This window comes from Primulina eburnea, chromosome 8 (genome assembly GCF_022965805.1).
Source record: "Primulina eburnea isolate SZY01 chromosome 8, ASM2296580v1, whole genome shotgun sequence".
Lineage (NCBI taxonomy): Eukaryota > Viridiplantae > Streptophyta > Magnoliopsida > Lamiales > Gesneriaceae > Primulina > Primulina eburnea.
Genome location: NC_133108.1, coordinates 6,825,470 through 6,852,802, shown reverse-complemented (window position 1 = coordinate 6,852,802; position 27,333 = coordinate 6,825,470). Strand labels below are relative to the sequence as shown.

Here is a 27,333-nt window from a genome sequence, read left to right as displayed (position 1 = left end):
TAAAATGTACGACAAAATATGTGTGAATATGATATAGATAGAGCTGTCGAAGGGGCTGCTAAAATTAAATCAAATCCGTTTATTTTTCATGATGGGATGGACCGGCGCGACGGTTCTATCTCGTTTTGGCGATTCGGGTCATGTTTATTTATTGTTTTCTTATTATGTATTTTTTTTCTTGTGAGCTGACTATGTACTTTTATTCACATGTAGTGTTGCAACCGAAAGTAGATTATCTTATTTACTTCCAAAGGGTTTCAGTCGGACACCTTTTTGAATCAGACTATATTAATTATTTCTGAGTTGGTTAAAATGTCTTCTAATAAAAAAAAAAATTTATTGCTATTCTCTTAGAAATAAACTACAATTTGCTACTTAGACTCTGACTGACCAGCAACTACCAATATATTCATTCAACCAAAAAAAAAACTATGATTATAATAAAAGACAAAAATTTGTGTGAGACAGTCTTATGAGTCGTATTTGTGAGATGAATATTTTATTTGGGTTATTAATGAAAAATATTACTTTTTATACTAGGAGTATTACTTTTTATTGTGAAAATCGGTAGAATTGACATGTCTCATAAATTAAGATCTGTGAGACGGTCTCACATGAGACCTACTCATGTTATAATAATTGCCGATTCGTTTTATTATCCCACATTTAAAATAAAATAAAATAATGATATTAAACTCAATTATTAGTTTGGATCAAAGTGAAAGTTTAAAAACATTTTTTTAAGTTTAGTCGCAATCAATTAATTAAAATGAAATATAAAAATATGGGGAAATAGACGTGTTTTGCAAAAAACCTTCGTGTTCCCATTCAAACTTGCTACTGCCTTAGGTGGAATCAATGTTACTGAGAGAAATGATGGCTCCTCCATCAACACCTGCGTTAGGAACTTAGGATATGCGATTTTCTTCATTTTACTCACATCGGCAATCTGCCCAGTGGCCACCGGATGCTTCGAATCCATAATCAGCTTCGGCGATTCGCTCGCTGACACAGGAAATCTGCTCCGCCTCTCCCAATCAAATGTTGTCAAGCCCCGATGCTCCCGGATTCCATACGGAGAAACTTTCTTCCACCATCCAACCGGACGCTACTCCGATGGTCGTCTCGTCGTTGATTTCCTCGGTATGTTTGATTATATTTATAGCGTTGGGAGTACGAGGATAATTAGTACCAACTGCCACAAGTGAATTCCCCTAATTTCACCTGAATTTCTTTTTTGTTTTTGGTAATTAATAGCTGAGAGCTTTGGGCTTCCTCTATTGCAGCCGAGTGTTGGCGGAGAAAATTCTAACCTGAGCGGCCAAAGTTTTGAAAAAGGGGTGAATTTTGCGGTGGCCGGAGCAACTGCGCTGGATCACGAGTATCTGGAGGCGAGAGGGATTTATAATCCGCTAACGAACGCGTCTCTGGGAGTTCAAATGGATTGGGTCAAACGATTTTTGGGAACACGTCCAGGTAACCCTGCTTTTACATTTTACTCTTGATTTGTATGCCGTTGACGGGAAAATCACCGAGGATGTACGTACGTACATATCCATCTTTGCTTCGCTAAAGATTAAAATTTAAAATAATAGCATGATATTCTTATAAATTCAAAGGCATGGATAAGAGTATAAAAATATTTTATTATTCTTTAGAATTTGGGATTATAGGAATATGAGATATGATAGCACATGTAAGTGATAAATATGTTATCACAATTTTTATTATATTAAAAGGCAAAAACTTGTGTGAGACGGTCTCACGGGTCGTATCTGTGAGACGGATCTCTTACTTGGGTCACCCATACAAAAGTATTACTTTTTATGCTAAAAATATTACTTTTTATTGTGAATATAGGTAGGGTTGACCCGTCTCACAGATTATGATCCGTGAGACGGTCTCACATGAGACCTACTCATATTAAAAAGGAGTTTTGCCGATTAGCTTAACATATAAAAAAAATATTTAGCTTAATTTTTTTAATAATTAGAATTAAAAATAATTCTATATTTTTTTAAATTTATTATTCCAACATTTGTCATTCGCTCTCAGGAGTCAAACAATGTTCAAGTTTGATACTTAATATTATCATATATATATATATATATATATATATATATATATATATATATATATATATATATATATATATATAAGGGTGTCAAAATCTGACACAACCCGATAACCCTACTCAGTTCGACTCGAAAAAGATCAGGTTTGAATTGATGATTTTCGGGTTCGAGTCAGATCGATTTGGACCTGATATCTGATTCGAAAAAGTAATCGGATTTGGGTGACTCGGAAATATTAATTTTTTCTAAAAAAATATAATTAATAAATATTATCTACATTTTTTTGGAAAAAAAATTATTATATATTTATATCATAAATTTTCATCATATAATATATATTTTGTATTTTTTTTAAATTTTGTTAAACAATTATTTGTTTGATTTGGTAAATATATTTTTAATTTTTTGTGATTAGACTTTCAAATTTAAATTATATATGAGAGAATTTTTGTTACTTGTTTATATTAAAGAATAGGTCTCTTGTGAGACGGTCTCACGGATATTTATCTGTGAGACGGGTTAACCCTACCCATATTCACAATAAAAAGTAATACTTGTAGCATAAAATGTAATACTTTTTCATGAATGACCCAAATAGATATCCGTCTCACGAAATACAACCCGTGAGACCGTCTCACACAAGTTTTTGTCTATATTAAAATATTATTATTATTGTTCAATTATTTTAAAAAAATAAAAAATCGGGTTGTTTTCGGGTTGATTAGGCTTGAACAGATTTTAACGCTATCATGCATCAATCCAATTCAAATCCATTTGAATTGACACGCTGATCATATATTATAATATATATTCAATGTAGTGTGATGAATTTTGCTTCTTGTTTTTGTATATTCACTATGTATTTGCTTCTTGTTTATGTATATTCACTATGTATTAATAAAGAGCCTCTTTATGGTAACTTGTCTGTCTGTAAAAATAAAAATAATTTCTGAGTTTATGGAAACCGACGGAAGTTTGTGTTTCTGCTGTGACACGTAGGGGTGTTCATCGGTCGGTTCGGTTCGGTTTTCGACTTTTTATTTCGGTTTTTTCGGTTTTCGGTTTTACAAATATATAATCCGATATCCGAATCATTTTTCTTCGGTTCGGTTCGGTTTTCTACCGAAATGGTTCGGTTATTTCGGTCGGTTATTTCGGTTTTGATACAATTATTTAAATTAATAATATAAATATATTATAAAATATAATATGTTATTTTTTTAAATGATTTCTTAGTAAAATATTTAAATATAAAGTACAAATGAATTACATAAACAACAATCAACTAAGTATTATTCAAAATAATTCTTCATTCACTAATATCATCTCAATAAATAATATAAAATAAAAATAACATTATTAATTTAATTAAATTTCGGTTTTTTCGGTCGGTTCGGTTTTGATATTTATAATCCGAAACCGAACCAAATTAATTTCGGTTTTAACATTTATATCCGAATTATAAAATTCGGTTTCCGGTGGGGTTTAGTGTTCGGTTTTTTCGGTTTGGATTTTCGATTTTTTCGGTTTTATCCGAAGTTTGAACACCCCTAGACTGACACGTCATCTAGGAGGATGTGATTAGGTTTTAGTCACGCTACGCAAGACAGTATCTCTTAATTTTTTTATTCTTTTTGACGTCCAGTCACATCATTTTGAGGGCGTGACTTCATTTATTATTATTATTATTTTTAAATATTAGAAGTAGTGGCGTAACATTTGTTGAAAATTAATATTCAAAATAGGTATATTGAATATTTGAATGTTGAAAATAAAAATTGTAAAAATTAGAAATTTATATGTGATGATGAAAGTAATGATGTAATTTATTTTTTGGTTTATTACCAAAGAAATTCTATAAATAGCCTCATTATTTGTGAAAAAAAAATCACAATTGAGTTGAGAGAAAAATGTTATAAAGTGTATAGTTTGTTAATTTTGAGAGTTTGATATTTTTATATTTTTACCATAAATTTTTACATTTTCATAACACGTTATCAGCACAAAACTTTAAAAGTCCTCCATATTTTTCCAAGCTTCAAAACAGAAAAAATGGTAACAAAAGTAATAATATTTATTTTATTGTTTATTTATTTATTGTATATATATTTAATATATAATATAATGTTATTATATAATAAAGATCAGAATTAATAAAAAAATTCAAAAAACTTGTTATAAATTCTGGGAGGATGTTAAGACGACATCCCACACTACCGATAAGGGATTCAACAAGTATAAAAGCCTATAAAGTTTTTAAACAAAATACCTTATGACACCTTATTATAATAATATGATATGATATACATAATTATTAAACCTGACTAATATTATATACACCATATTATTATCATAAAATTATACAAATACATATATTTATTTTTTGTACACCAACGGTCATAAACGATAACAAAACGACTAGTTTTTGCTCTATAAATATGATCTCACAAATAAATTCAATCACTCCAACTTTCTCTTCTTCTCTAAAAATTATTCTTCATCAAATTTTCGAAGAAAAAAAAGATGACTTTCTAAAGGTTATTTTTAATTATTTTGGTTATAATACTCAAGAATCTTGTATCTATCGGAGAATATCCTCCTCGTGTGTTTTTTTTATTTTTACGAATGCTTGCACTTGTTGTTTATCCATTACTTTGTATTACAATATTCATTAAGTAATAAAATGCATCATAATTTTTTTAGTACCACCATGTCAAACTTGGAAAACTCGAATTCATTACTCTTGATATTACGGGGAAAAATTATATGTCATGGACCTTCGATGTAGAAATTCATCTTGAGTCATTGGGTCTAAATGAGATCATAAAAGAAAATGGCATATCAACATTACAAGAAAAGACAAAAGCCATGATATTTTTGCGTCGACATCTCGATGAGGGATTAAAATGTGAATATCTAATTGAAAAAGATATCATGGCTTTGTGGAAGGGATTAAAAGAAAGATTCGAACATATAAGGGAAGTTATAGTTCCACCGTCCGGGATGAATGGAATACGTCGAGATTCCAAGATTTTAAGACAGTCAGTGATTACAACTCGACGATGTATCGAATAATCTCACAATTGAAATTTTGTGGTCACGAGATTACTGAATTGGAAATGCTTAAAAAAACATTTTTCACTTTTCACGCATCGAATATAACTCTACAACAACAATATAGAGTGCGTTGATTTTTGAGATATTCTGAACTTATCGCATGTCTTCTTTTGGCGGAAAAGAGTAACGAGCTGTTAATGAGAATTATCAGGCACGACCCACCGGTTCAACGGCATTTCTGAAGTTAATGTCGTAAGCAAAAATGAATTTAAATCTGAAACCAAAATCAAAGTTATAGACAAGATTTTGGTCGAGGACGAAATCGAGTTCGTGGACGTGGACGTGGAATGGACGTGGAAGTGGTCGTGGTCGTGGACGCGGGCGTGGTTTTGAAAATAATCGAGATAGTTATTTCTATAACTCATCTCAAAAGAGCGTCACAAACCATCAACTGAAAAGACATCATGGGAATATAATTGTTAATGAGAATCACTCAAAAAGATTGAAAGTTCTTGTTTTAGATGTGGTACTCCAGGATATTGCTTCCGTATTTGTCGAGCCCCTGAGCACCTTTGTAAACTTTATAAAGAATCAATAAAGGAAAAAGAAAAGGAGACCAACTTCACTGAAACAGTGAGCCTTTGAGTGATTCAACTCATTTTGATGCTGGAGATTTTTTTATTGATTTCTCGGACAATGATCAATTTGCTGGTGGAATAGATATGAAAAATATTTTATGTTTCCATGTACTCGTATGATAATGTTTTATCGTGTGTTATATTTTTATATATGTGTTGTATTTTATTTTTATAAATGTATTGTCAGTAATTTTATTTCATTGCATTTTTTTTTGAAGTTCAAATTTAAAAAATGCTATGAACAAAGCTGAAGTTTGTATACCTGATAGTGGTACAATGTACGCTATCCTCCGAGATAAAAATATTTCTTGGAACTAAAAAAAAAAAAAACCAATGGTGAATACAATATCAGGTCCTGTAGACTTGATTAAAGGTTGTGGTAAAGCACAATTTTTGTTACGTAATGGTACAAATTTTTTTATCATTGATGTTTTGTATTAACTACAATCGAAAAGAAATTTGTTGAGTTTTAATGATATATATTCTCATGGGTATGATACTCAAAAAATGAATGAAAGAATGAGAAATATATGTGTCTTATTACCCATAAATCAGGAAAGAAATATATGATTGAAAAACTACCAATGCTCCCTACTGGATTGCATTATACACATATAATACTCATTGAATCAAATATGGTAGTTGATAATTCTTCAATGTTAACTAATTGGCATGATCGATTAGGACATCTTGGTTCAACAATGATTCGAATTGGTTAATATTGAAGAATTATCAACTACCATGTAGTATTATGTTTATAATGCAATCCAAAAGGGAGCATTGATAGTTTTTCGATCACTATTTATTTCTTGATTTGTATGTGGTAAGACACATATATTTCTCATTCCATTCATTATTTGTTTGAGTATCATATCATGGGAATATATATTATTAAAACTCAACAAACTTCTTTTCGATTGTGGTTAATATAAAGAAAGCATCATTGATAAAAAAAAAATTAATTATACCATTAGATAACAAAAATTGTGTTTTACCATAACCTTTAATCAAGTCTACAGGACTTGATATTGTATTCGCCATTGTTTTTGTTGGTTTTAGTTCCAAGAAATATCTTTTATCTCGGAGGATAGTGTACATTATACCACAATCAGGTATACAAACTTCAGCTTTGTTCATAGTATTTTTCTTATTTGAACTTCAAAAAAATGTAATGAAATAAAATTACTGACAATACATTTATAAAAATAAAATTCAATATAATAAATATGTAAAAATATAACACACGATAAAACATTATCATACGAGTACATGGAAAAATAAAATATTTTACATATCTATTCCACCAGCAAATTGATTATTGTCCGGGAAATCAATCATAAAATCTCCAGCATCAAAATGAGTTGAATCACTCAAAGCTTCTATGTGTTCAGTGAAGTTGGTCTCATTTTCTTTCTCCTTTATTGATTATTTATAAAGTTTACCAAGGTGCTCAGGGGCTCGACAAATACGAGACCAATGTCCTGGAGTACCACATCTAAAACAAGAACTTTCAAATCTTTTTAAGTGATTCTCATTAACACTCATATTCTCATTATGCTTTTTCAGTGGATAGTTTGAGACGCTCTTTTGAGATGAGTTATAGAAATAACTATCTCGATTATTTTCAAAACCACGGCCGCGTCCACAACCACGTCCACGACCTCGATTTCGTCCTCCACCAAAATCTTGTCCATAACTTTGATTTTGGTTTCCAAATTTAAATTCATTTTTGCTTACGATATTTACTTAAGGAAATACCGGTGGGACGTGCCTGATGATTTCTATTAACAGCTCGTTATTCTTTTCCGCTACAAGGAGACATGCGATAAGTTCAGAATATCTCGAAAATCCACGCACTCTATATTGTTATTATAGAGTTATATTCGATGCGTGAAAAGTGAAAAATGTTTTTTCAAGCATTTCTAATTCAGTAATCTCGTGCCCACAAAATTTCAATTGTGAGATTATTCGATACATCGCCGAGTTGTAATCACTGACTGTCTTAAAATCTTAGAATCTCGACGTATTCCATTCATCCCGGACGGTCGGAAGTATAAATTCCTTATATGTTCGAATCTTTTTTTTAATCCCTTCCACAAAGTCATGATACTTTTTCAATTAGATATTCACATTTTAATCCCTCGTCGAGATGTCGACGCAAAAGTATCATGGCTTTTGTCTTTTCTTGTGATGTGGATATGTCATTTTCTTTTATAGTCTCATTTAGACCTAACGACTCTAGATTAATTTCTACATCGAGAGTCCATGACATATAATTTTCTTTGTAATATCAAGAGCAATGAATTCGAGTTTTGCCAAGTTTGACATGGTGATACTAAAAAAAATTTATGATGCATTTTATTAGTTAATGAATATTGCAATACAAAGTAATGAATAAACAACAAGTACAAGCATTCGTAAAAATAAAAAAACACACGAGGAGGATATTCTCCGATAGATACAAGATTCTTGAGTATTATAACCAAAATAATTAAAAATAACCTTGAGAAAGTCATCTTCTTTTTTCTTCGAAAATTTGATGAAGAATAATTTTTAGAGAAGAAGAGAAAGTTGGAGTGATTGAATTTGTTTGTGAGATCATATTATATGACAAAAATTAGTCATTTTGTTATCGTTTATGACCGTTGATGTACAAAAAAATAAATATATGTATTTGTATAATTTTATGATAATGATATGGTTGTATATAATATTATTTAGGTTTAAATAACTATGTATATCATATCACATTATTATTATATTAAGGTGTCGTAAGGTATTTTGTTTAAAAACCTTATATGCTTTTATACTTGTCGTATCCCTTACCGGGGGTGTGGGATGTCGTCTTAACTTCCTCCCAGTATTTATAACAAGTTTTTTGAAAAATTTATTTTTATTATTTCTGATCTTTATTATATAATAACATTATATTATATATTAATATATATACAATAAATAAATAAACAGTAAAATAAATATTATTATTTTTGTTACTTTTTTCTTCTGTTTTGGAGCTTGGAAAAATATGAAAGACTTTTAGAGTTTCGTGCTGATAACGTGTTATGAAAAAAGTAAAAAATTATGATAAAAAAGTAAAAAATATCAAAATCTCAAAATTATCAAACTAAAACTTTATAATATTTTTCTCTTAACTCAATTGTGAGTTTTTTCACAAATGATGAGGCTATTTATAGAATTTCTTTGGTAATAATACAAAAAATAAATTATATCATTACCTTCGTCATCACACAAAATTTCTAATTTTTACGACTCTTATTTTCAACATTCAAATATTCAACACACCTATTTTGAATATTAATTTTCAACAAATGTTACACTACTTCTAATATTTAATAATAGTAATAATAAGAAATCAAGTGACGTCCTCAAAATGACGTGACTTGACGTCAAAAAATAAAAAATTAAGACACACAGTCTTGCGGAGCGTGACTAAAACCTAATTACATCCTCCAAGATAATGTGTTTACGGCAGAAACACAAACCTCGTCGGTTTCCATAAACTCGGAAATTATTTTTATTTTTACAGCAAACAGTAAAAAAAATCCAATTTTTGTCGATACAAGTTACCATGAAGATGCTCTTTATTTATACATAGTGAGTATACACGAATAAGAAGCAAAATTTATCCCACTACACTGAATATATAATATAATATATGATTATATAATATAATATATGATTAGCGTGTCAATACACGAGTTACCATAAAAGGCTCTTTATTTATTTTTTGGATTATTACCAAAAAAGTTCTATAAATAGCCTCACTATTTGTGAAGAAATTCACAATTGAGTTGAGAAAAAATATTATAAAGTGTGTAGTTTGATAATTTTGAGAGTTTGATATTTTTATTTTTTACCATAAATTTTATTTTTTTCAGAATAACATTTTATTTGTTTTTTTTTTAAAAAAAATACTTTTTTGTTATCGATATAATGCATTATATCGATAACTTATTGACAATAGATATTAGCAAAACTAAAACTAAACATATCCCTACAAGGTCGTGTTTTTTATAAGTTGTAAATTTTTGTAAGTTGCATAATTATTTATATTTATAATATTTTATATATTATCATTATATTTTATTGTTAAATACAATTTTTACTCAACTTCTATCCATCATCAATTAGTACATGACATATTGCAATTAAAAAAAAAATTAGCATTTGACAATTTATAGAAGTCGAGTGAATATTGTTTTTAATAATGAAATATAATGATAATAAGTAAAATACTATAAATAAAAATAATTATAAAAGTTACAAAATTTTGCAACTTATAAAAAATATAAATTTTTAGGTATATGTTTATTTGTGGTAATATCTACCATCAATAAATTATCGATATAATTGTACTGTTATAATGTTTATTAATAATAGAATACAAATTGAAAATCAATAATATATTGTGTGATTTTTTGGATACAAAATTTTATTTAACAATGAAATATAATGATAATATATAAAATGCTATAAATATAAATAATTATGCAATTTACAAAATTTACAACTTATAAATAGGGATATGTTTATTTTTATTTGACAAAAACTTGTGTGAGACGGTCTCACGGGTATTATTTGTGAGACGGGTCTCTTATTTGGGTCACCCATGAAAAAGTATCACTTTTTATGCTAAGAGTATTACTTTTTATTGTGAATATGGGTAGGGTTGACCCGTCTCACAGATTATGATCCGTGAGACGGTCTCACATGAGACTCACTCATTTTATTTTTGCTATTGTCAATAAGTTATCGATATAATTGTTTTGTTATAATGTTTATTAATAATAAAATACAAACTGAAAATCAATAATATGTGTTTTTTTGGAAAAAAACACATATTATTGATTTTCAGTTTATATTTTATTATCAATGAATATTATAAAAATACAATTATATTGATAATTTTTCGACGATGGATATTACCACAAATAAACATATACCTAAAAGTTCGTGTTTTTTTTATTGATTTCGATTCGGTACAGATTCTGAACTGTTCTAAATGGGCCCCGCCTCAGTCACCGTAATAAGACGGGAAAAAATATTTTTTTCAAAAGGAAAAAAATACAATGTCATTAAAAAAATAATAAATTAAGTACGTAAAAAAATTAAGACACGCCGTTTCGAGGTCGTGGAATAAATCTCAAATGATATATTAATTCCTAGATTACATATTTTTCTCTGTAATATATCTATAAGCTATTTAAAGTCTTTTCTAACTATAATATGAGGCATTTATTTTAAAAGTGGTGACCGTCTCACGGATCTTAATCTGTGATACGGGTCAACCTACTCATATTTACAATAAAAAGTAATACTATTAGCATAAAAAGTACTACTTTTTCATGGATCACCCAAATAAGAGATCTGTCTCACAGATACGACCCGTGAGACCGTCTCACACAAGTTTTTGCCTTATTTTAAACTAGTTACATTACTCATTGAAAAAATATAAATTTTCTAAAAAGTCATTGTTCAGTTAAGCGTGTATGAGTGAGAGTAATACTGAAATGAGTGACTTTCTAAGAAATTCTTGTGTGTCAAATTGCTGATGTTGCATTACTTGCTCTGGTTGGCTAGGTAAAAGAGTTACGCCAGATCTTAACGGGTAATATTGTCTGCTGGATACATGACCGACTGTAGGAAAATGATAACTCTAAAGGATATTATACGGTACGACCACATATACACGCATATCTTCGGACTCAGGAGCTTAACTGTCACGTCCCGAGTCCGGGCCCGTGCCTGCGTGACTGTACAATAAGCCCTATTGCAACTATTTCGTATTCTTCCTCGTTTTTTTTATCCATAGCTATTGAACAATTTTGACATTTTTATCAGTTCTGCAGCTAATTTTTTTTTATGTATTGATAGAATATGTTTTAAAATCTGAAAATCTACATTATTACTAAAAAGAGAATATATATTATTTAATTTAGGAAATAACACAGTGTTTTAAAAATTTATATTTTTGAAAAAACTTTTTGCTGGAGAAAAAAATAAAACCAAAAATATGATTTGTCATTTTTTCTGTGATCTAGATATGGACCCACAATAATATTATTTTAAGCATGTGTTATAGTAAGATGATGAGATTAAAAATGGAAATCTGAATTCTCCTTTCTGGAAATGAATGAACGTCGACTTAGAATTAAAATAACTAAACGAAAATGATTGAATTCCACATTCGACTGAGGTCTTATTTATTTATATTTAAAAGTATTGAATTCTAGCCCAGTGCAAATAGGTTTGAATTTATTATAAACATGCTTAAAAGTAAATTCGAGATCTAAATGAATCATGATACTCGAATTTAAACGAAAAGAATCGAAACTGAATTCAAATGATAATTTGATCTAACATAGAAATTTAAAATTTTTTTTTTTTTCGAGTTCCGAGTCATCTGGTTATCTTTATTTGTTGGAGATTTTTAATCGGCTATGTTTTACTTGTTAAGAGTATGATTAGATTAGCCAGCTCTTGTATTTTTAAGCATAATAATCCGATTCACCTAATGCTCCATATGGAAGAAATTATCCCATCAAGAATTGCTAATTTTAGTATCTATGCAAAGTTCGTATTTTTAGGAACAGCTCAGTGGAAAACATAAAATTCTTGCAAGATGTTTGAGCGAACATCTCGGGCGCCCATCGTATCAAAATTGTAACGAAGTTATGTAAACTCCGTATATAAAAGATTCGCTGTTCTAAGAATCATTACAACAAAAGTTGTGCGATATGGAAACATTGTCCAAGATTGCGAAATCACTTTTGAATCTGATCCACACTTCTTTTCATAAAAATTAATTAGAACTCCTGAGTACAAATATCAAATTAAATCTGGATTAGTAGTTGATTATCTTGCGTTCCCAGGTGCATTCAACTTTTCCAGACTTTTCCGGACATGGCTAATTCCAATATCCTTATCATCTGATACATCAAATGTTATCTGTTACAAATAAAACCAAAAAAGATTTGTACTTTTGTATGCCAAGACTGTTGTTCAAAATCGAGTACATATGGACTTTGGACTTCAAAGTTTCGTGTACGAACAACTTACAGAACAATATAACCTTTACTCGAATTATTTGTAATGCTTACCTGTTTTCTTACATAGATGGTAAAAGATACGTTCAGAAATCTCTCATTCTTTTGGGAGAGATTGGAGGCAACGATTACAATCATGCACTCACCCTCGGAATGAGCCTCGAAGTGCTTCAATCTCTTGTACCCACTGTTGTTGAATACATTGGATCAACACTTGTGGTACGCTCAATTGAACCACGGATATTACATATGGAAAAAAAAAATCTGTATTTGATCAATCTTACACAACTTGTATTTCACAGGAACTAATAAAGCTTGGTGCTGTGACAATTTTAGTTCCTGGAAATTTTCCCATCGGCTGCGCTCCTGTGTATCTCACACAGTTTAAATCAGATGATGAAACTAATTATTATGATCCCCAAACTGGATGCATTAACTGGTTGAACGAGTTTTCGAGATACCATAATGGTTTGCTGGAGAAGGAACTGAACCGCATACGAGAGCTCCATCCTCGCATTTCCATAATATATGCAGACTACTACAATGCCGCTCTGCAGTTTTTTATTTCCCCGAACGAGTTTGGTACTTTTCAAACTTCTATTTTTTGCATTTACTAAATTTTTAGTCGACTAAGATGAGAACAGAAATCTAAAAGATTAGTTTACGCGATAGGATACTTTTGGAAACTTGCAAATCACTGCATAGTTATTTATGCGGTACTCTTAGTTCACTCGTCCATGAAAGAATGCTCAATACAGCCCACTTTGAACTTGCACTCATCTATCAACATTCGATGCATCCTAATTCAGCCTAGAATGATAATACGAACCTTACGGTATTGTCAACTTTAACATGATGAGTTAACCTTCTTAAGATCTTCCTTTCTACAACGTCGATTCATTGAGAACCTTGGTCCTTAGTGATGTCGACCAGGCAAATTGGGTAGTAGCCGGGTGTGCAATCTGAAAAGTCGGGTGTTTGGATATATGTGCGATTTGAATGCTTTATTGCGAGTTGCTGGTGGTCTGGGAAGATGGAGGTCCCTGTCGCCTGAGGACTAACGCCCGGGATGACCTGAGTATTAATCCTGAAATCACAGAATGTTAGGGGGGGCGTCGGAAATTGTTCCGGCGTATCCACTCCGACGCTCAAGTCAGTGATGTATGCAAAGGAAAACTTAGAGAAAATAAGAATATTTGTGAGTGCTTGTGAGTATCCAGAGAAGAATTACCTCCTTGTGTAATACCTACAGGGGGTATTTATAGATGAGTCAAGTAGGTGACTTGCCCGCAAAGTTCGGGTGGTGGCCACGATTCGGGATGGTGGGCCACGTATTAAGTGTTGACCTGGTCATAGAACGTGGGAGGATGGGTTCCGAGATTTCCGGAAGACGTGACGATAAGGGAGAGACTGAGCTTTTTTCCCGGGCGCTTTCCACCCGGGTGCCCCTGAGGTGTTTCTGGGACCGGGAAGCTTTTACCCCGGGTGATGGCTTGCCGAGTAGTTCATCGTGAATTCTTCTGACACTTGAGTGCGTAACTCGCCTGGTATTCGAAGATCCGGGATCCTTCTTTCATACCGGCTTTCTGCATGTAGTCGTAATTTGGGATCTCCTCCCTGCTCTCATCTCGCCCGAGTGAAAGTATCCTCCGGGTCGGGAGCTTTACCCAGGCCCGGGTTCCCTTGGGGGCATCACCACTAGGGGTGGGCAACGGTCGGTTCGGTCTAGTTTTACTCTACAATGGTTCGGTTTTTCGGTTTTCGGTTTTGAATATCTCTAGTCCAAAACCGAACCATTTTATTACGGTTCGGTTCGGGTTTTTTGTAGTACGGTTTGGTTTATACGGCCGGTTATATACGGTTAGCTAAAATTTGTTACAAAATAAAATTATACGTCACTTTATGCCTTTAAAATCTAAATCATAGTATTTTTCAAACATTTAATTTGTGAGACTTAATTTTTTATATAAAAAATAAAGAAATATATACAGAAAAGAAAAGAAAACATCGACTGGTGAATGATGAGAAAGAAGAAAAAACGATCAGATTGAAAATTGAGAGTTAAAGATACTAGGTTCTTAAATCTTAATAGGTCTATTATACATAAAAAGCCTTATACTAAACAATAATATGACCCATTATACAAAAACTTTATAATTAACAATAATATGGTCGGTTCGGTTTTTCGGTTTTTTCGGGGATTAAAACCGAAAACCGAACCGAAAAACCGAATTTCGTAATTTTTAAAACCATAACCGACCGAAAAACCGATAAAACCGAACCATTTAAACCGAATTATTCGGTTCGGTCGGTTTTTTCGGTTTTTCGGGTTTTATGCCCACCCCTAATCACCACTCCCTCCTAAAAAAGTCGGGCTAGAGTCTATCTCGCTGTCCCGATTAGTAAAAAAGAGTCCACTTCCAATGACAGCGGAGCCTTTTAGAATTTTAAAGATGTGGATATTACCGTCAGTGCTGTCGTAAGCCCTAAAATTCAAACTTATCCGCAAGCTTTCGCGCTTCGAGGACCGTTATGATATCTCGAGATTTACGCCTGTCTTTTCGCCTGCTTGACCCAACTTCCAATATTCATCTTAGCCGTTCACATCTTCGAGAATCAATGATCAAGATACTCTTCTTCATCCTATATAGATGGTATCCTCCCGATCCTTCCCTCATCACTAGCAGATTACTCCAACAGATATCATGGCCGGTGCCAGCAGTTCGAGAACTCCAGGGGTGACTGAAGCCCTTACGAAGCCCAATCTGGAAGTTCAAAAATCCATTATAGAAGATGAAGTGCTTAATAAAATTCTCGGCTACTGGGAAGAGCTCCAAGGGCTGAAACTTCTTTACGATTCTGGGGAAGCCACCACCCCTACCCTGGTATCCAAACTGAAGAAAGTGCGCAAACAACTACACATAGCTGAGTGGGCGGACATCTTCACAGATGGTCATGTCTATCAGTTGATGCTCCGGAAGGAACTGAAGCTTCTGAAGCGTATTGTCGACTCTCCCAGCTTCATGCAAGGTTCCACCGCCCCTCTGTCTGCCTGGTTGAAGATACGAATAATTGTCATAGAAGAGAAATACAACGATGTAGTACGGGCCAATGTGTATGGTTGAATAAAAATTTATCTCGGTTCCCCTTTTTCTGTCACTGCTCGGATATAACACTTTAGGTCCATTAATTGACACACATATCACGGATTGCGTAGAATTATCTGATGAAATAATTTACTAGAACTCCTGAGTTTAATACCTCCCTGGAAATTAACACAAAATGCCAGGGTCTCGAGCTTCCCGGGCTGTGAACGACACGCCGGGGCCTGAGCTTAATACCTCCCTGGAAATTAATACAAAATGCCAGGGTCTCGAGCTTCCCGGGCTGTGAACGACACGCCGGGGCCTTAAAACTTCCCGGGCTTCACACAATGTCGATTTCCTGAGGTTTCCCGGTCCGTGGTCTGGTGTCATATAAAATTTTGATGTACATTAAAATCCTGACGAGGTCTGCTTCGTCTTCCGAGGCGATGATGACACTACAGCCTTTATATTCGCTCACGCCTCTTCGGATACTTGGAACAATTTACGAGGCGCTTCCTGGTCAGACACGTATGCTTAAGCCAACGGTTGCGATTAACTTTTCTCCTCCATAAATACGGAGTCGTTTCGCATGGTCGGAAACTTCTCGGCTTCCTCCGTACTACCTACCATCTGCCTATAAATACGTGGATGAAGGCGAAGTGAGAGCAATCGTTTCAACATGCCGAGTTCAAGCGAATTCACTGTCAGCAGCATCCCGTATGGCCACTTGCCACCCTCAACGCGTGCTCATTTAGAGTCGTTGAAGAGGACCATCGAGGAGCTTATTCTGGCGAAGGTCATGTCCACTTGGCTTAAGATTCATGATCTTATGCAATCATATCAAGATGGCCTGGCTTTCACCAAGCCACAGAGAGCACTGGCCAGGAGATATAAGCGGATATTCTATGTGACGCACGTGGCCGAGCTAGCCACTGATCAAGTCCTGCTGCAGGCAATGCTGCGGAAGGAGTGGAAACAGCTGCGCAAGCTCGCTGCTACCGAGTCATTTGCCAACCTCCCCTTCCCTGAGCTGCATAGCTGGATGTCAGAGTGGGAGGATCATGTAGGCTCTAGGCTAGCCACTGCAATATTTCATCGATTTTATTAATAACATTTTACTCTGCGCATTTTGCTTGTGTACTTCCCTCAAGTTTATGGGTTTTCAAGTAAAAACCGGGCCTTAAAACTTCCCGGGCTTAAGATAACGTGCCGGGGCCTTAAACCTCCCGGGCTTAACATAACATGCCGGGGCCTTAAAACCTCCCGGGCTTAAACTAACATGCCGGGGCTTAAAACTTCCCGGGCTTAAGATAACTTGTCGGGACCTTAAAACCTCCCGGGCTTAACATAACGTGCCGGGGCCTTAAACCTCCCGGGCTTAAGATAACTTGTCGGGGCCTTAAACCTCCCGGGCTTAGCATAACTTGCCGGGGCCTTAAACCTCCCGGGCTTAATATAACGTGCCAGGGCCTTAAACCTCCCGGGCTTAAGATAACTTGCCGGGGCCTTAAAACCTCCCGGGCTTAGCATAACGTGCCGGGGCCTTAAACCTCCCGGGCTTAATATAACTTGCCGGGGCCTTAAAACCTCTCGAGCTTAACATGACGTGCCGGGGCCTTAAACCTCCTGGGCTTAACATAACGTGCCGGGGCCTTAAACCTCCCGTGATTAACATAACGTGCCGGGGCCTTAAACCTCCCGAGCCTAAGATCACATGCCGGTTATCTTTTTTGAATGATACGCATGATGTCATGATGATACGTGCCCCCATTTTTCTTTCCAACGGTCAGCAGCGTTCCGTCTTCCGAGGATCCGATAAGTCTGACTCCTTCATGATTACACGTCCTTTCATGTGCCTTGCACAACTTACGAGGTGCATCACGATCGTTCATACCTATCCACTTCAACGGCTGAGATCCATGATCCGGGGGCGTCTCTCAAAACCAATGTGGACCCTCGGATCATGGCTAGATCGACGGTCTGGATCGCTTCCCTACTCCTATATATAACTCCTTCCCCAACCCTTCATCACTTTCGTCAAATTTAACCAAGCTTCCGCGTCTGCAACTCTGCCAAAATTCCGATCACTCCCCGGCGTTCTCACTACCATTCTTCCTCCCATCCGCGTAAGTTCTTCTTTTCATAATCATGTCTTCTTCCAACACTTCTTCTACGTCGGATAAGAATCGCAGGGGCTCCTCAGACTTTGAGTCAGATGCCCTGTGCGATAGTTCCCCGATTTCCGTCTCCCCCGTTTCCACCTATCGCCCCCAAAATCCCACTCTTACATCTCCTCCCCTCAAAAAATCCAAAACCTCCCACGGGGCTGGGCCTTCAAGCTCCCAGAAGAATAAGAAAAAAGGTGGCAACTTCTTCAAAACCTTCGGCCCGGGCTATTCCTTCTCCCGCCCGGGCTGCTGATCCTGGCCCTTTGCCATGGTACTCTACCATGGCAAGTTCCCTCCGAGCTAAATCTGCCGAGGAGATCCGCCTCCTTGGCTCCATCCCCACTACTCATGATATTGTCATCCCGGGCCCTAGTAACCGGGCCGACAAGCCGCCGGAGGGGTACCTTACTTTTTTCCGAGATCAGGTGGCCAATGGCCTTAGGTTCCCCCTCCATCCATTCTTCATTGGGATATCCTCCCTTCTGGGTATCCCGCTTAATCAGTTTCATCCTAATGCCATTAGGATGATGACTTGTTTTTTTACACTTATGTCCATGCACCTCGAGATCCCCCTCGAGCCTTCCCTCTTCAATTTTTTCTTTATCTGCTATATTGGCGATTATGCCTTTTCCTTCAAAACCCGGTCTCATCAGAAACTTTTCGGAGATATTCCCACCTCCGTCAAGGACTGGAAACGCCGGTTCTTTTACATCCGTCCTGCCCATCTCCCCGAATGTCCGGTTGGGTTCATTTCTACCCTTCCCAATCAACCGGGTCTTCCCGAAAATTATCGCACACTTGACTCTTACACCCAAAGTGAGGAGGTGGTAGGTGGTAAAGTGTATAACTCCTCTGCCCTCCTTAGTGAAAAGCTACTGGTGGCCTATGGGCTGAGCCCCGGGGCGGGGGATCCTACCGACCGCATTATCGAGGAGTTCGATGCCTCCCGCCCTGGTAGGCTTCCTTGGTTAGCCACTATTGTACTTCCTTTACTTTCTACTCTACCTGTTTCTAATGAGTGGTTTTATTTTCTGTAGACGCCGAGATGAAAGAGGCTTTCGCCCAAAAACTGGCCTGAGGAACGGGCAGCTAAGAAGGCTGCCCGGAAGGCCGCTGCTGCTGAAAGAAAGGCCAGGGAGCGCCAGGGGTCTTCATCCCGGGTGACTACTGAAGACCCGGTCGAGGGGGAGCTGGCATCCCAAGTGCCTGTTGAAAAAGAGACTCAGGCCCCTGTTGAAGCTGGGCAGGCTGGTATTCCTCCGAGCGTTCGGACTGTCGAGGCCGCCGGGCCCCAGGAGCATGGGGTCATTCTGATTGAGGAGGAGGACGAGTCCCCAGACCAGCCCCTCCAGACCACCAAAAAAAGGAAAGCTTCAAAAGAGCTTGTCCGTGTTGAGCCCCGGGTGATTACTCGAGTGGCTCAGGGGTCCGAGCCTGCCCCACCAGTGTTTTCCGCTGACTCTCCTCAGGTCCCTTCTACTACAACTTCCACCCCCCCCCCCCCGCAGTGCCCGAGACTATATTCTCGGCTGGAAGCTCAGAGATGGGCTTCCAACTGTTGAAGCGAGTGGCGACTCCTGCCGAAGAGTCCGTCCTTCAGGCTGCGAAGGCAGGAGATCTCATGCTGGAGAGCTTTAACCTCATACTGGCTGTAAGTATTTTCTTCTCCACCTCTGTTTCTTTGCTCTATTGGCAGGCTTTCTTCCTTATGTACTTTCCGTTTATTTGCAGAGCGGGCAGATGGCTAGAGCTGCCTTTGAGAAGATGGGCTCTTTGCAAAAGAGCACATAGGCAAGGGGAGCTTTCGCCCAGGCTCTCCATGATGGTGCCCTGGCACAGTTGGCTCGGATAAAAGCCCTTCATGAGGAGGCCATCCTTGGCCAGAGCACCACGATAAAATGCCTGCAGGCCCAGCTCGAGGAGGCCCGGGCAGAGATCCTTTCGCTGAAAGCTCAACTGGAGAAAACAGAAGCCCGAGCTGAAAAGCTAGATTTAGAAGCCCGAGCTTCCTTTTACCCCCAGAGAAAAAAGGCCTGCTTGATTTGGCCCGGGCCGTGAACTCCTTACCAGATGATGGTGCGGAGCTCCCGGATGAAGAAGAATCCGAGGCAGAGGAGGACTCAGAGCCAGAGCCTACCGCTTAGACGTTAAGTACTTTTTTCTTTTTCTGGTAGTTGTAATAATTTTTCTCAATCTAATGAAATTTCTTCCGTTTACCCCGGTGTCTTCGTGTAACTTGTGAATAAGAAAAATTTACCAAGTGTTGGAAGATAACCTGGTTATGATAACATCTGAACGATAACACTTAGGCAACCGAGACTTCGGACCCCCCGATTTGATAATAAATTGAAGGGAAGCCGGGGCATAGTATCACCCGGGCCCTTAACAACAATTTGGAGGGAAGCCGGGGCATGACATCACCCGGGCCCTTAATAATAATTTGGAGGGAAGCCGGGGCATGACATCACCCGGGCCGTTAATAATAATTTGGAGGGAAGCCGGGGCATGGTATCACCCGGGCCCTTAATAATAATTTGGAGGGAAGCCAGGGCATGGTATCACCCAGGCCCTTAATAATAATTTGGAGGGAAGCCGGGGCATGGTATCACCCGGGCCCTTAATAATATTTGAAGGGAAGCCGGGGCATGACATCACCCGGGCCCTTAATATATGCCGGGGTTCGGGACCTACCGAGCTTTAAGAATAATCTTCCCAGGAACTTGATCTTTATTGCCAAATACTAGTAAAAAGATTTACAAGAGCTTCTAAGGAAAATATTTCTTGAGATGAAAAGCGTTCCAGGGTCTTTTGAGAGGACGGCCTTGCCCATCTTCAAGATAATAGGTGCCCGAGCTGACTCTGCGCACCACTTTGTAAGGTTCTTCCCATCGGGCATCAAGCTTGCCAACATCTCCGGCTGGGTTTACTTTCTTGAGGACCATATCTCCAATCTGGAACTCTCGGTGTTGAACCCTCCGGTTATAAGCTTTCATCACCCGGCGTCGATAAGCCTCCATCCTGATGGCCGCTCTCTCTCTCCTTTCTTCGATGAGATCAAGTTCACTAGCACGGGAACTATCATTGTCTTTCGGATAGGTGCTCACTCGGGCTTAAGTTTGCCCGATTTCGGCGGGGAGCACTGCTTCCGAGCCATAAACCAGGCTGAATGGTGTTTCCCCAGTAGCTGTTCGAGGTGTAGTCCGATATGCCTAAAGAACACTGGGCAGCTCCTCTACCCAATCCTTTCCCACTCCAAATAACCGGGCTCTGAGAGCTTGGACAATGGTGCGGTTGGTCACCTCGGTCTGCTCATTGGCTTGCGGGTAGGCAACCGAGGTAAAAGCCTGAGTAATTTTCATCTCTTTGCACCAGGTTCTGACTTTACTTCCCTGGAATTGCCTGCCATTGTCAGATATAAGCTTCCGGGGAATCCCAAACCTGCAGACAATATTTTTCCATAGAAACTTAAGAACTTCCTCCTCCGTAATCTTGGCCAAGGGCTCGGCTTCCACCCACTTAGAGAAGTAGTCAATCCCTACCAGCAGGAATTTTTTCTGAGCTCGGGCCACAGGAAAAGATCCCACAATATCCAGGCCCCACTGGTCAAAAGGACAAGATGCCCAGATAGGCTTCATAAGGGCAATCGGGTGGTGGTTAACGTTGCTATGCCTTTGGCATCTCTCGCAAGAGCGAACTACCCAGGCAGCATCTTGATGCATGGTAGGCCACCAGAACCCGGCCAGCAAAGCCTTCTTAGCCAGGGAAGTTGCTCCAATATGATCTCCGCAGAAGCCCTCGTGGATCTCCCTTAGGACATCATAATGGATTCATCACCGGCGATGCACTTGAGAAGGGGGCCCTGGAAAGATCGCCGGTAAAGACGGTCATCAATCACAACAAACCGTGCTGCCCTCCTCTTGATTTGACTGGCCTCCTTGATACCCTCGGGCAGATAGGATTGGGAGATGTAGTCGAGGATGGGGGTGGTCCAGTTATCTTCCCGGGCGCGAGGAGGCCCGGTATCCACCGAAGATACCAGGTTAGTGTGATAAGATATGCCCGGTTCCTGGTAATCGGAAAGCGAAGCTGCCATCTTCGCCAAGGCATCTGCTTCAGTATTTTCCTCTCGGGGAATTTGCTCTATGCTCCAACTTACGAAATGTGTGGATAACTCTTTGATGATAGCTAGATATTTAACAAACTTCTCCTCCCGAACCTCGTACACTCCCTTTACCTGTTGGGCTACCAGCTGTGAATCCGTGTAAATAATGACCTGGTTAGCTCCAACATTACGGGCTGCTTTTATCCCGACGATAACAGCTTCATATTCGGCTTCATTGTTAGAAGCCCGGAAGTCCAACCTAACTGCCAGCCGTATTTTTTCCTCGGTGGGTGATATCAGCCATACTCCCACACCACTGCCGTCTTTGCAGGAATCCCCATCTGCAAATATCCTCCAAACCCCCCGGTATCAGGGACAACCATCTCGGTGACAAAATCTGACAAGGCCTGGGCCTTAATGGCCCGCCGAGGCTGGTACTCGATGTCATACTCTCCCAACTCCACAGTCCACTTTACCAACCTTCCCGAGATTTCTGGCTGAGTCATGATTCTCCCGAGAGGGGTATTGGTCAGCACAATGATGGGATGAGACAAGAAGTAGGGGCGAAGTTTTCGTGCTGTGATCACCAGGGCAATGGCCACCTTCTCTACTTCTGTATATCTGATCTCGGGCCCTTTGAGTGCATGACTCACATAATAGACCGGCCTTTGATCAGTACCTTCTTCTCGGATCAGTACAGAGCTAACAGCATGCTCAGTGGCAGAAAGGTATACCCAAAGCTTCTCCCCGGGTCCGGGCTTCTCAAGGACAGAGAGCCCGGCCAAATGATTCTTCAATTCCTCGAAAGCCTTTTCACATTTTTCATCCCAGCCAAATTTTTGGGCCCTCCTCAGAGCCTGAAAGAAAGGGTAGCTCCGGTGTGCAGATCGGGAAATGAAACGTGACAGGGCGGCGATTTTCCCCATGAGTCTCTGCACATCCTTGATTGACTTTGGGGATGTCATTTCAGTGATAGACCTGACTTTCTCCGGATTGACTTCAATTCCTCTCTCGGTGACCATGAACCCGAGGAACTTGCAACTCTTGACCCCAAATGTGCATTTTGCCGGGTTCAGCTTCACCCCATACTCCCGAAGAGTGGAGAAGGTCTCTTCGAGGTCCGGGATGAAGTCAGGGTGTGCCCGGGATTTCACCAAGATGTCATCTACGTAGACTTCGATATTCCGCCCGGCCTGCTTGGCGAATATCCGGTCCATCAACCTTTGGTATGTGGCCCCGGCATTCTTCAAACCAAAGGGCATGACCACATAGCAGAAAGTCCCCCCCAAGGTAATGAAGCTAACTTTCTCCTGGTCTTCCCGAGCCAGGGGGATTTGATGATACCCCTGGTATGCATCCATGAAACATAACAACTCATACCCTGATGTCGAGTCCACCAGCTGATCAATCCGGGGCAGGGGGTAGCAGTCCTTTGGGCAAGCTTTATTCAGATCCCTGTAGTCAACACACATCCGCCACTTGCCGGCTGACTTGGGAACCAAGACTACGTTGGATAACCAGGTGGGAAACTGAACCTCTCTGATCTGTCCGGCTTTCAATAGCTCTTCCACGTGGCCAGCAATCACCTTGTCCTTTTCGGGACCAAAGTGTCTCTTTCTCTGCTTTACCACCCGGGAGCCCGGGATGATGTTTAACCGGTGTTCCGCCACGTGAGGGGAGACCCCTACCAACTCTGATGAAGACCATGCGAAAATGTCCGCATTCTTCTCTAGGCATTGTAGTAGTTGGACCCGGGTGGCTGGCTCAAGATCCCGGGCTATTTTCGTTGTCTTCATGGGCTGTCCGGGTAAGACGCCTACTTCCTCCTGCTCATCACCTTCCACCATGTGCACCTGTTGGATAGAATGCACCTCCTCCTTCCCTGACCTCCTGCTTTCTCTATCTCGTCGGGCTCTTTTATTTTCGATCTTGACAGTTTCTGCATAGCACTTGCGGGAGGATGGCTGGTCCCTCCTTACTTCTCCAATTCTGTTCCCCACCGGGAACTTTAGCTTCTGATGGTAAGCCGAGGCCACGGCCCGAAGGGCGTTCATAGCTGGCTTGCCCAAAATGATATTATAAGAGGTAGGGGCATTTACCACGGTGAAAACCGTCATCACCGTCTTTCTGAGCTCCTCGGCTCCCAGTGTGAGGGGCAGAGTGATTTCCCCTCGAGGATAAACAGTGTGGCCAGCAAATCCGAATAAGGCTGTTTCTACTGGCCGCAACTGATAATCCTCCAAATTCATCTGGTCCAGGGCCTCCTGAAAAATAATGTTCACCGAGCTTCCAGAATCGACGAAAACCCGGCGAATATCGTAATTCGCCACTTTTGCCTGGATGACCAAAGCATCGTTGTGTGGGAGGCTGACTCCCTGAAGATCCCGAGGGCCAAAGCTGATAACCGGCCATTCACTCCTTACTGCATCATCCACTCCAAAACTATCATGCCGGGAATGTGCTTTCCTGGCCCGGTTGGAGTCTCCAACTGTTGATCCCCCCGAGATCATTTTAATCACCCCAAGGGTCAGTGATCCTCCCCGATCTTTATTCTCTTGGTTCTGAGACGTTTGACTAGTGTTATCCTTCTCCTGCCTGACCGGGCCTTTATCCCCCGGCCGATGCCCCGCCTCTCTATTTACCCACGGTGGTCCCCGGGACTTCTTCTCTGACTGTGCCTGTTCCCCAAGGCCCGACTGGGAAGGGGCCCGCTTCAATCTCCGGCACTCACTCGTGCTGTGAGCACACTCTCCATGATAGGAGCACATCTTAGGAGTGTGTGGCAGGCTTGGAGGTGACCGGTATAGCTTGGCTCCCCGATCACCGTCGCAAAGATGGACTCCTTCCCCCCGGTGCGGCTTCATGGGGGCGTATCGAGAGAAACGCCCGAGATTATTTCCCCGGGCGTTGTCATCAACTTTCCCAACTCGGTCACTTCTTTCTCTGCGGGTGGACTCCCTTTTCTGCCGCTGTGCTTCCTCCATGTTTATGTATTTTTCTGCTCGGGACAACAGATCTTCAAAATTCCCGGGCTGCTTCTTCACCAGGGACCTGAAAAAATCTCCTTCCCTGAGTCCTTGCATGAACGCTGTAGTTTTGGTCTCAGGAGCACAAGCCGGCACCTCCAGGGATGCTTTATTGAACCGGCGAATGTACGCCCGAAGAGACTCATCACCTGATTGCTTTACTTCGAACAGGCTGAAAGCAGTCTTCTTGTACCTCTTGCTGCTGCTAAAGTGGTGCAAGAAGATGTCTCTGAAACCTGCAAAAGATTGTATGCTCCGGGGCTCCAACTTCTCGAACCACCTCTGGGCAGAGTCCACCAGGGTGGTGAGGAATACCTTGCACTTGATTTTGTCAGAATAGCAATGCAGCATTGCCATATTTTCAAACCGGGTGAGATGTTCATCGGGGTCTGAATTCCCATCATACTCCCGGATCTTGGTGGCTTTGAAATGAGCAGGGAGAGGCTCATTTACAATCTCCAGGGAGAAGGGGCATCCCTGGGAACCAGCCGGGGTTGAAATATGAGATGACCCGGCTTTGGCTTCCAACTCTTTCACTTTCTTCTTCAAATCTTCCAGCTCCTGGGCCATAGTGAGGGTAGGAGCTTTGGAAAACGCCTGGGAATTCTCCTCTCTGTCTTTCTCGGGAGGAGATTCTCCCATTGCCTCATTTTCCTTTGACTGGCTGGGTTCAGGTAGGGCCCTTTCGGCGAGGGCTTTTTGGACCGCAGCAGCTATTAACTGAGACCACTCCTCTGGGAGGTGACTGGGCGGTGGATTTTCTTGACCTCCTTCAGGATTGTGAGGACCAGAATGGTTCACGGTAGTTTTACGAGTGGTAACCATATCTACGTCTTTAGCTAAGATTTCCCACAGACGGCGCCAATGATGTCGACCGGGCAAATTGGGTAGTAGCCGGGTGTGCAATCTGCCAAGTCGGGTGTTTGGATATATGTGCGATTTGAATGCTTTATTGCGAGTTGCTGGTGGTCTGGGAAGATGGAGGTCCCTGTCGCCTGAGGACTAACGCCCGGGATGACCTGAGTATTAATCCTGAAATCACAGAACGTTAGGGGGGAGCCGGAAATTGTTCCGGCGTATCCACTCCGACGCTCAAGTCAGTGATGTACGCAAAGGAAAACTTAGAGAAAATAAGAATATTTGTGAGTGCTTGTGAGTATCCAGAGAAGAGTTACCTCCTTGTGTAGTACCTACAGGGGGTATTTATAGATGAGTCAAGTAGGTGACTTGCCCGCAAAGTTCGGGTGGTGGCCACGATTCGGGATGGTGGGCCACGTATTAAGTGTTGACCTGGTCATAGAACGTGGGAGGATGAGTTCCGAGATTTCCGGAAGACGTGACGATAAGGGAGAGACTGAGCTTCTTTCCCGGGCGCTTTCCACCCGGGTGCCCCTGAGGTGTTTCTGGGACCGGGAAGCTTTTACCCCGGGTGATGGCTTGCCGAGTAGTTCATCGTGAATTCTTCTGACACTTGAGTGCGTAACTCGTCTGGTATCCGAAGATCCGGGATCCTTCTTTCATACCGGCTCTCTGCATGTAGTCGTAATTTGGGATCTCCTCCCTGCTCTCATCTTGCCCGAGTGAAAGTATCCTCCGGGTCGGGAGCTTTATCCGGGCCCGGGTTCCCTTGGGGGCATCACTTAGTTTAACCCATAAGCTCAAGATAGGAGGCTCCCAGTATTATTACTTATTTCACATTGTTACATTAGGAAAGCAACCCTAGCTATATATGGTACTGTTGATGCAGGATTTGGAAAGGGATCAGTCCTTAGCGCATGCTGCGGTGGGGGAGGACTGTATAACTACAACGTTTCGGTATTATGTAGCTTCCCTTCGGCAACATGTTGTGAAGATCCTTCTCTGTATGTCAGTTGGGATGGCGTACACTTAACGGAGGCGGCTTACAGATTCTTGGCTCAAGGTTTGCTTAAAGGCAACTACACTGTTCCTCAACTCTCAACAATTTGTTCTTCATCCCGAATTCCTGGATTTTACGAATTCTGACGACATTCGTTTTCTATTTCTGTCTTGTCTACCGTAAAGATTTTAATGTTGAGAGTGAAGTATGTTTGTGAAACACGATTTTTAATAATTTTACATGGATATAGAACTCA

At 39.7% G+C, this 27,333-nt stretch overlaps 1 protein-coding gene across 1 annotated transcript; it reads left to right on the top strand.

Moving 5' to 3' along the window:
- Positions 1–779: 779 nt before the first annotated feature.
- Positions 780–27,333, top strand: LOC140838940 (GDSL esterase/lipase At1g28570-like; the record flags this gene model as incomplete). Its single annotated transcript, XM_073205567.1, has 5 exons — positions 780–1,143; positions 1,258–1,476; positions 12,908–13,056; positions 13,140–13,419; positions 26,967–27,333. Coding segments are annotated over 5 exons (1,269 nt in total), but the record flags the coding sequence as incomplete, so codon positions are not given.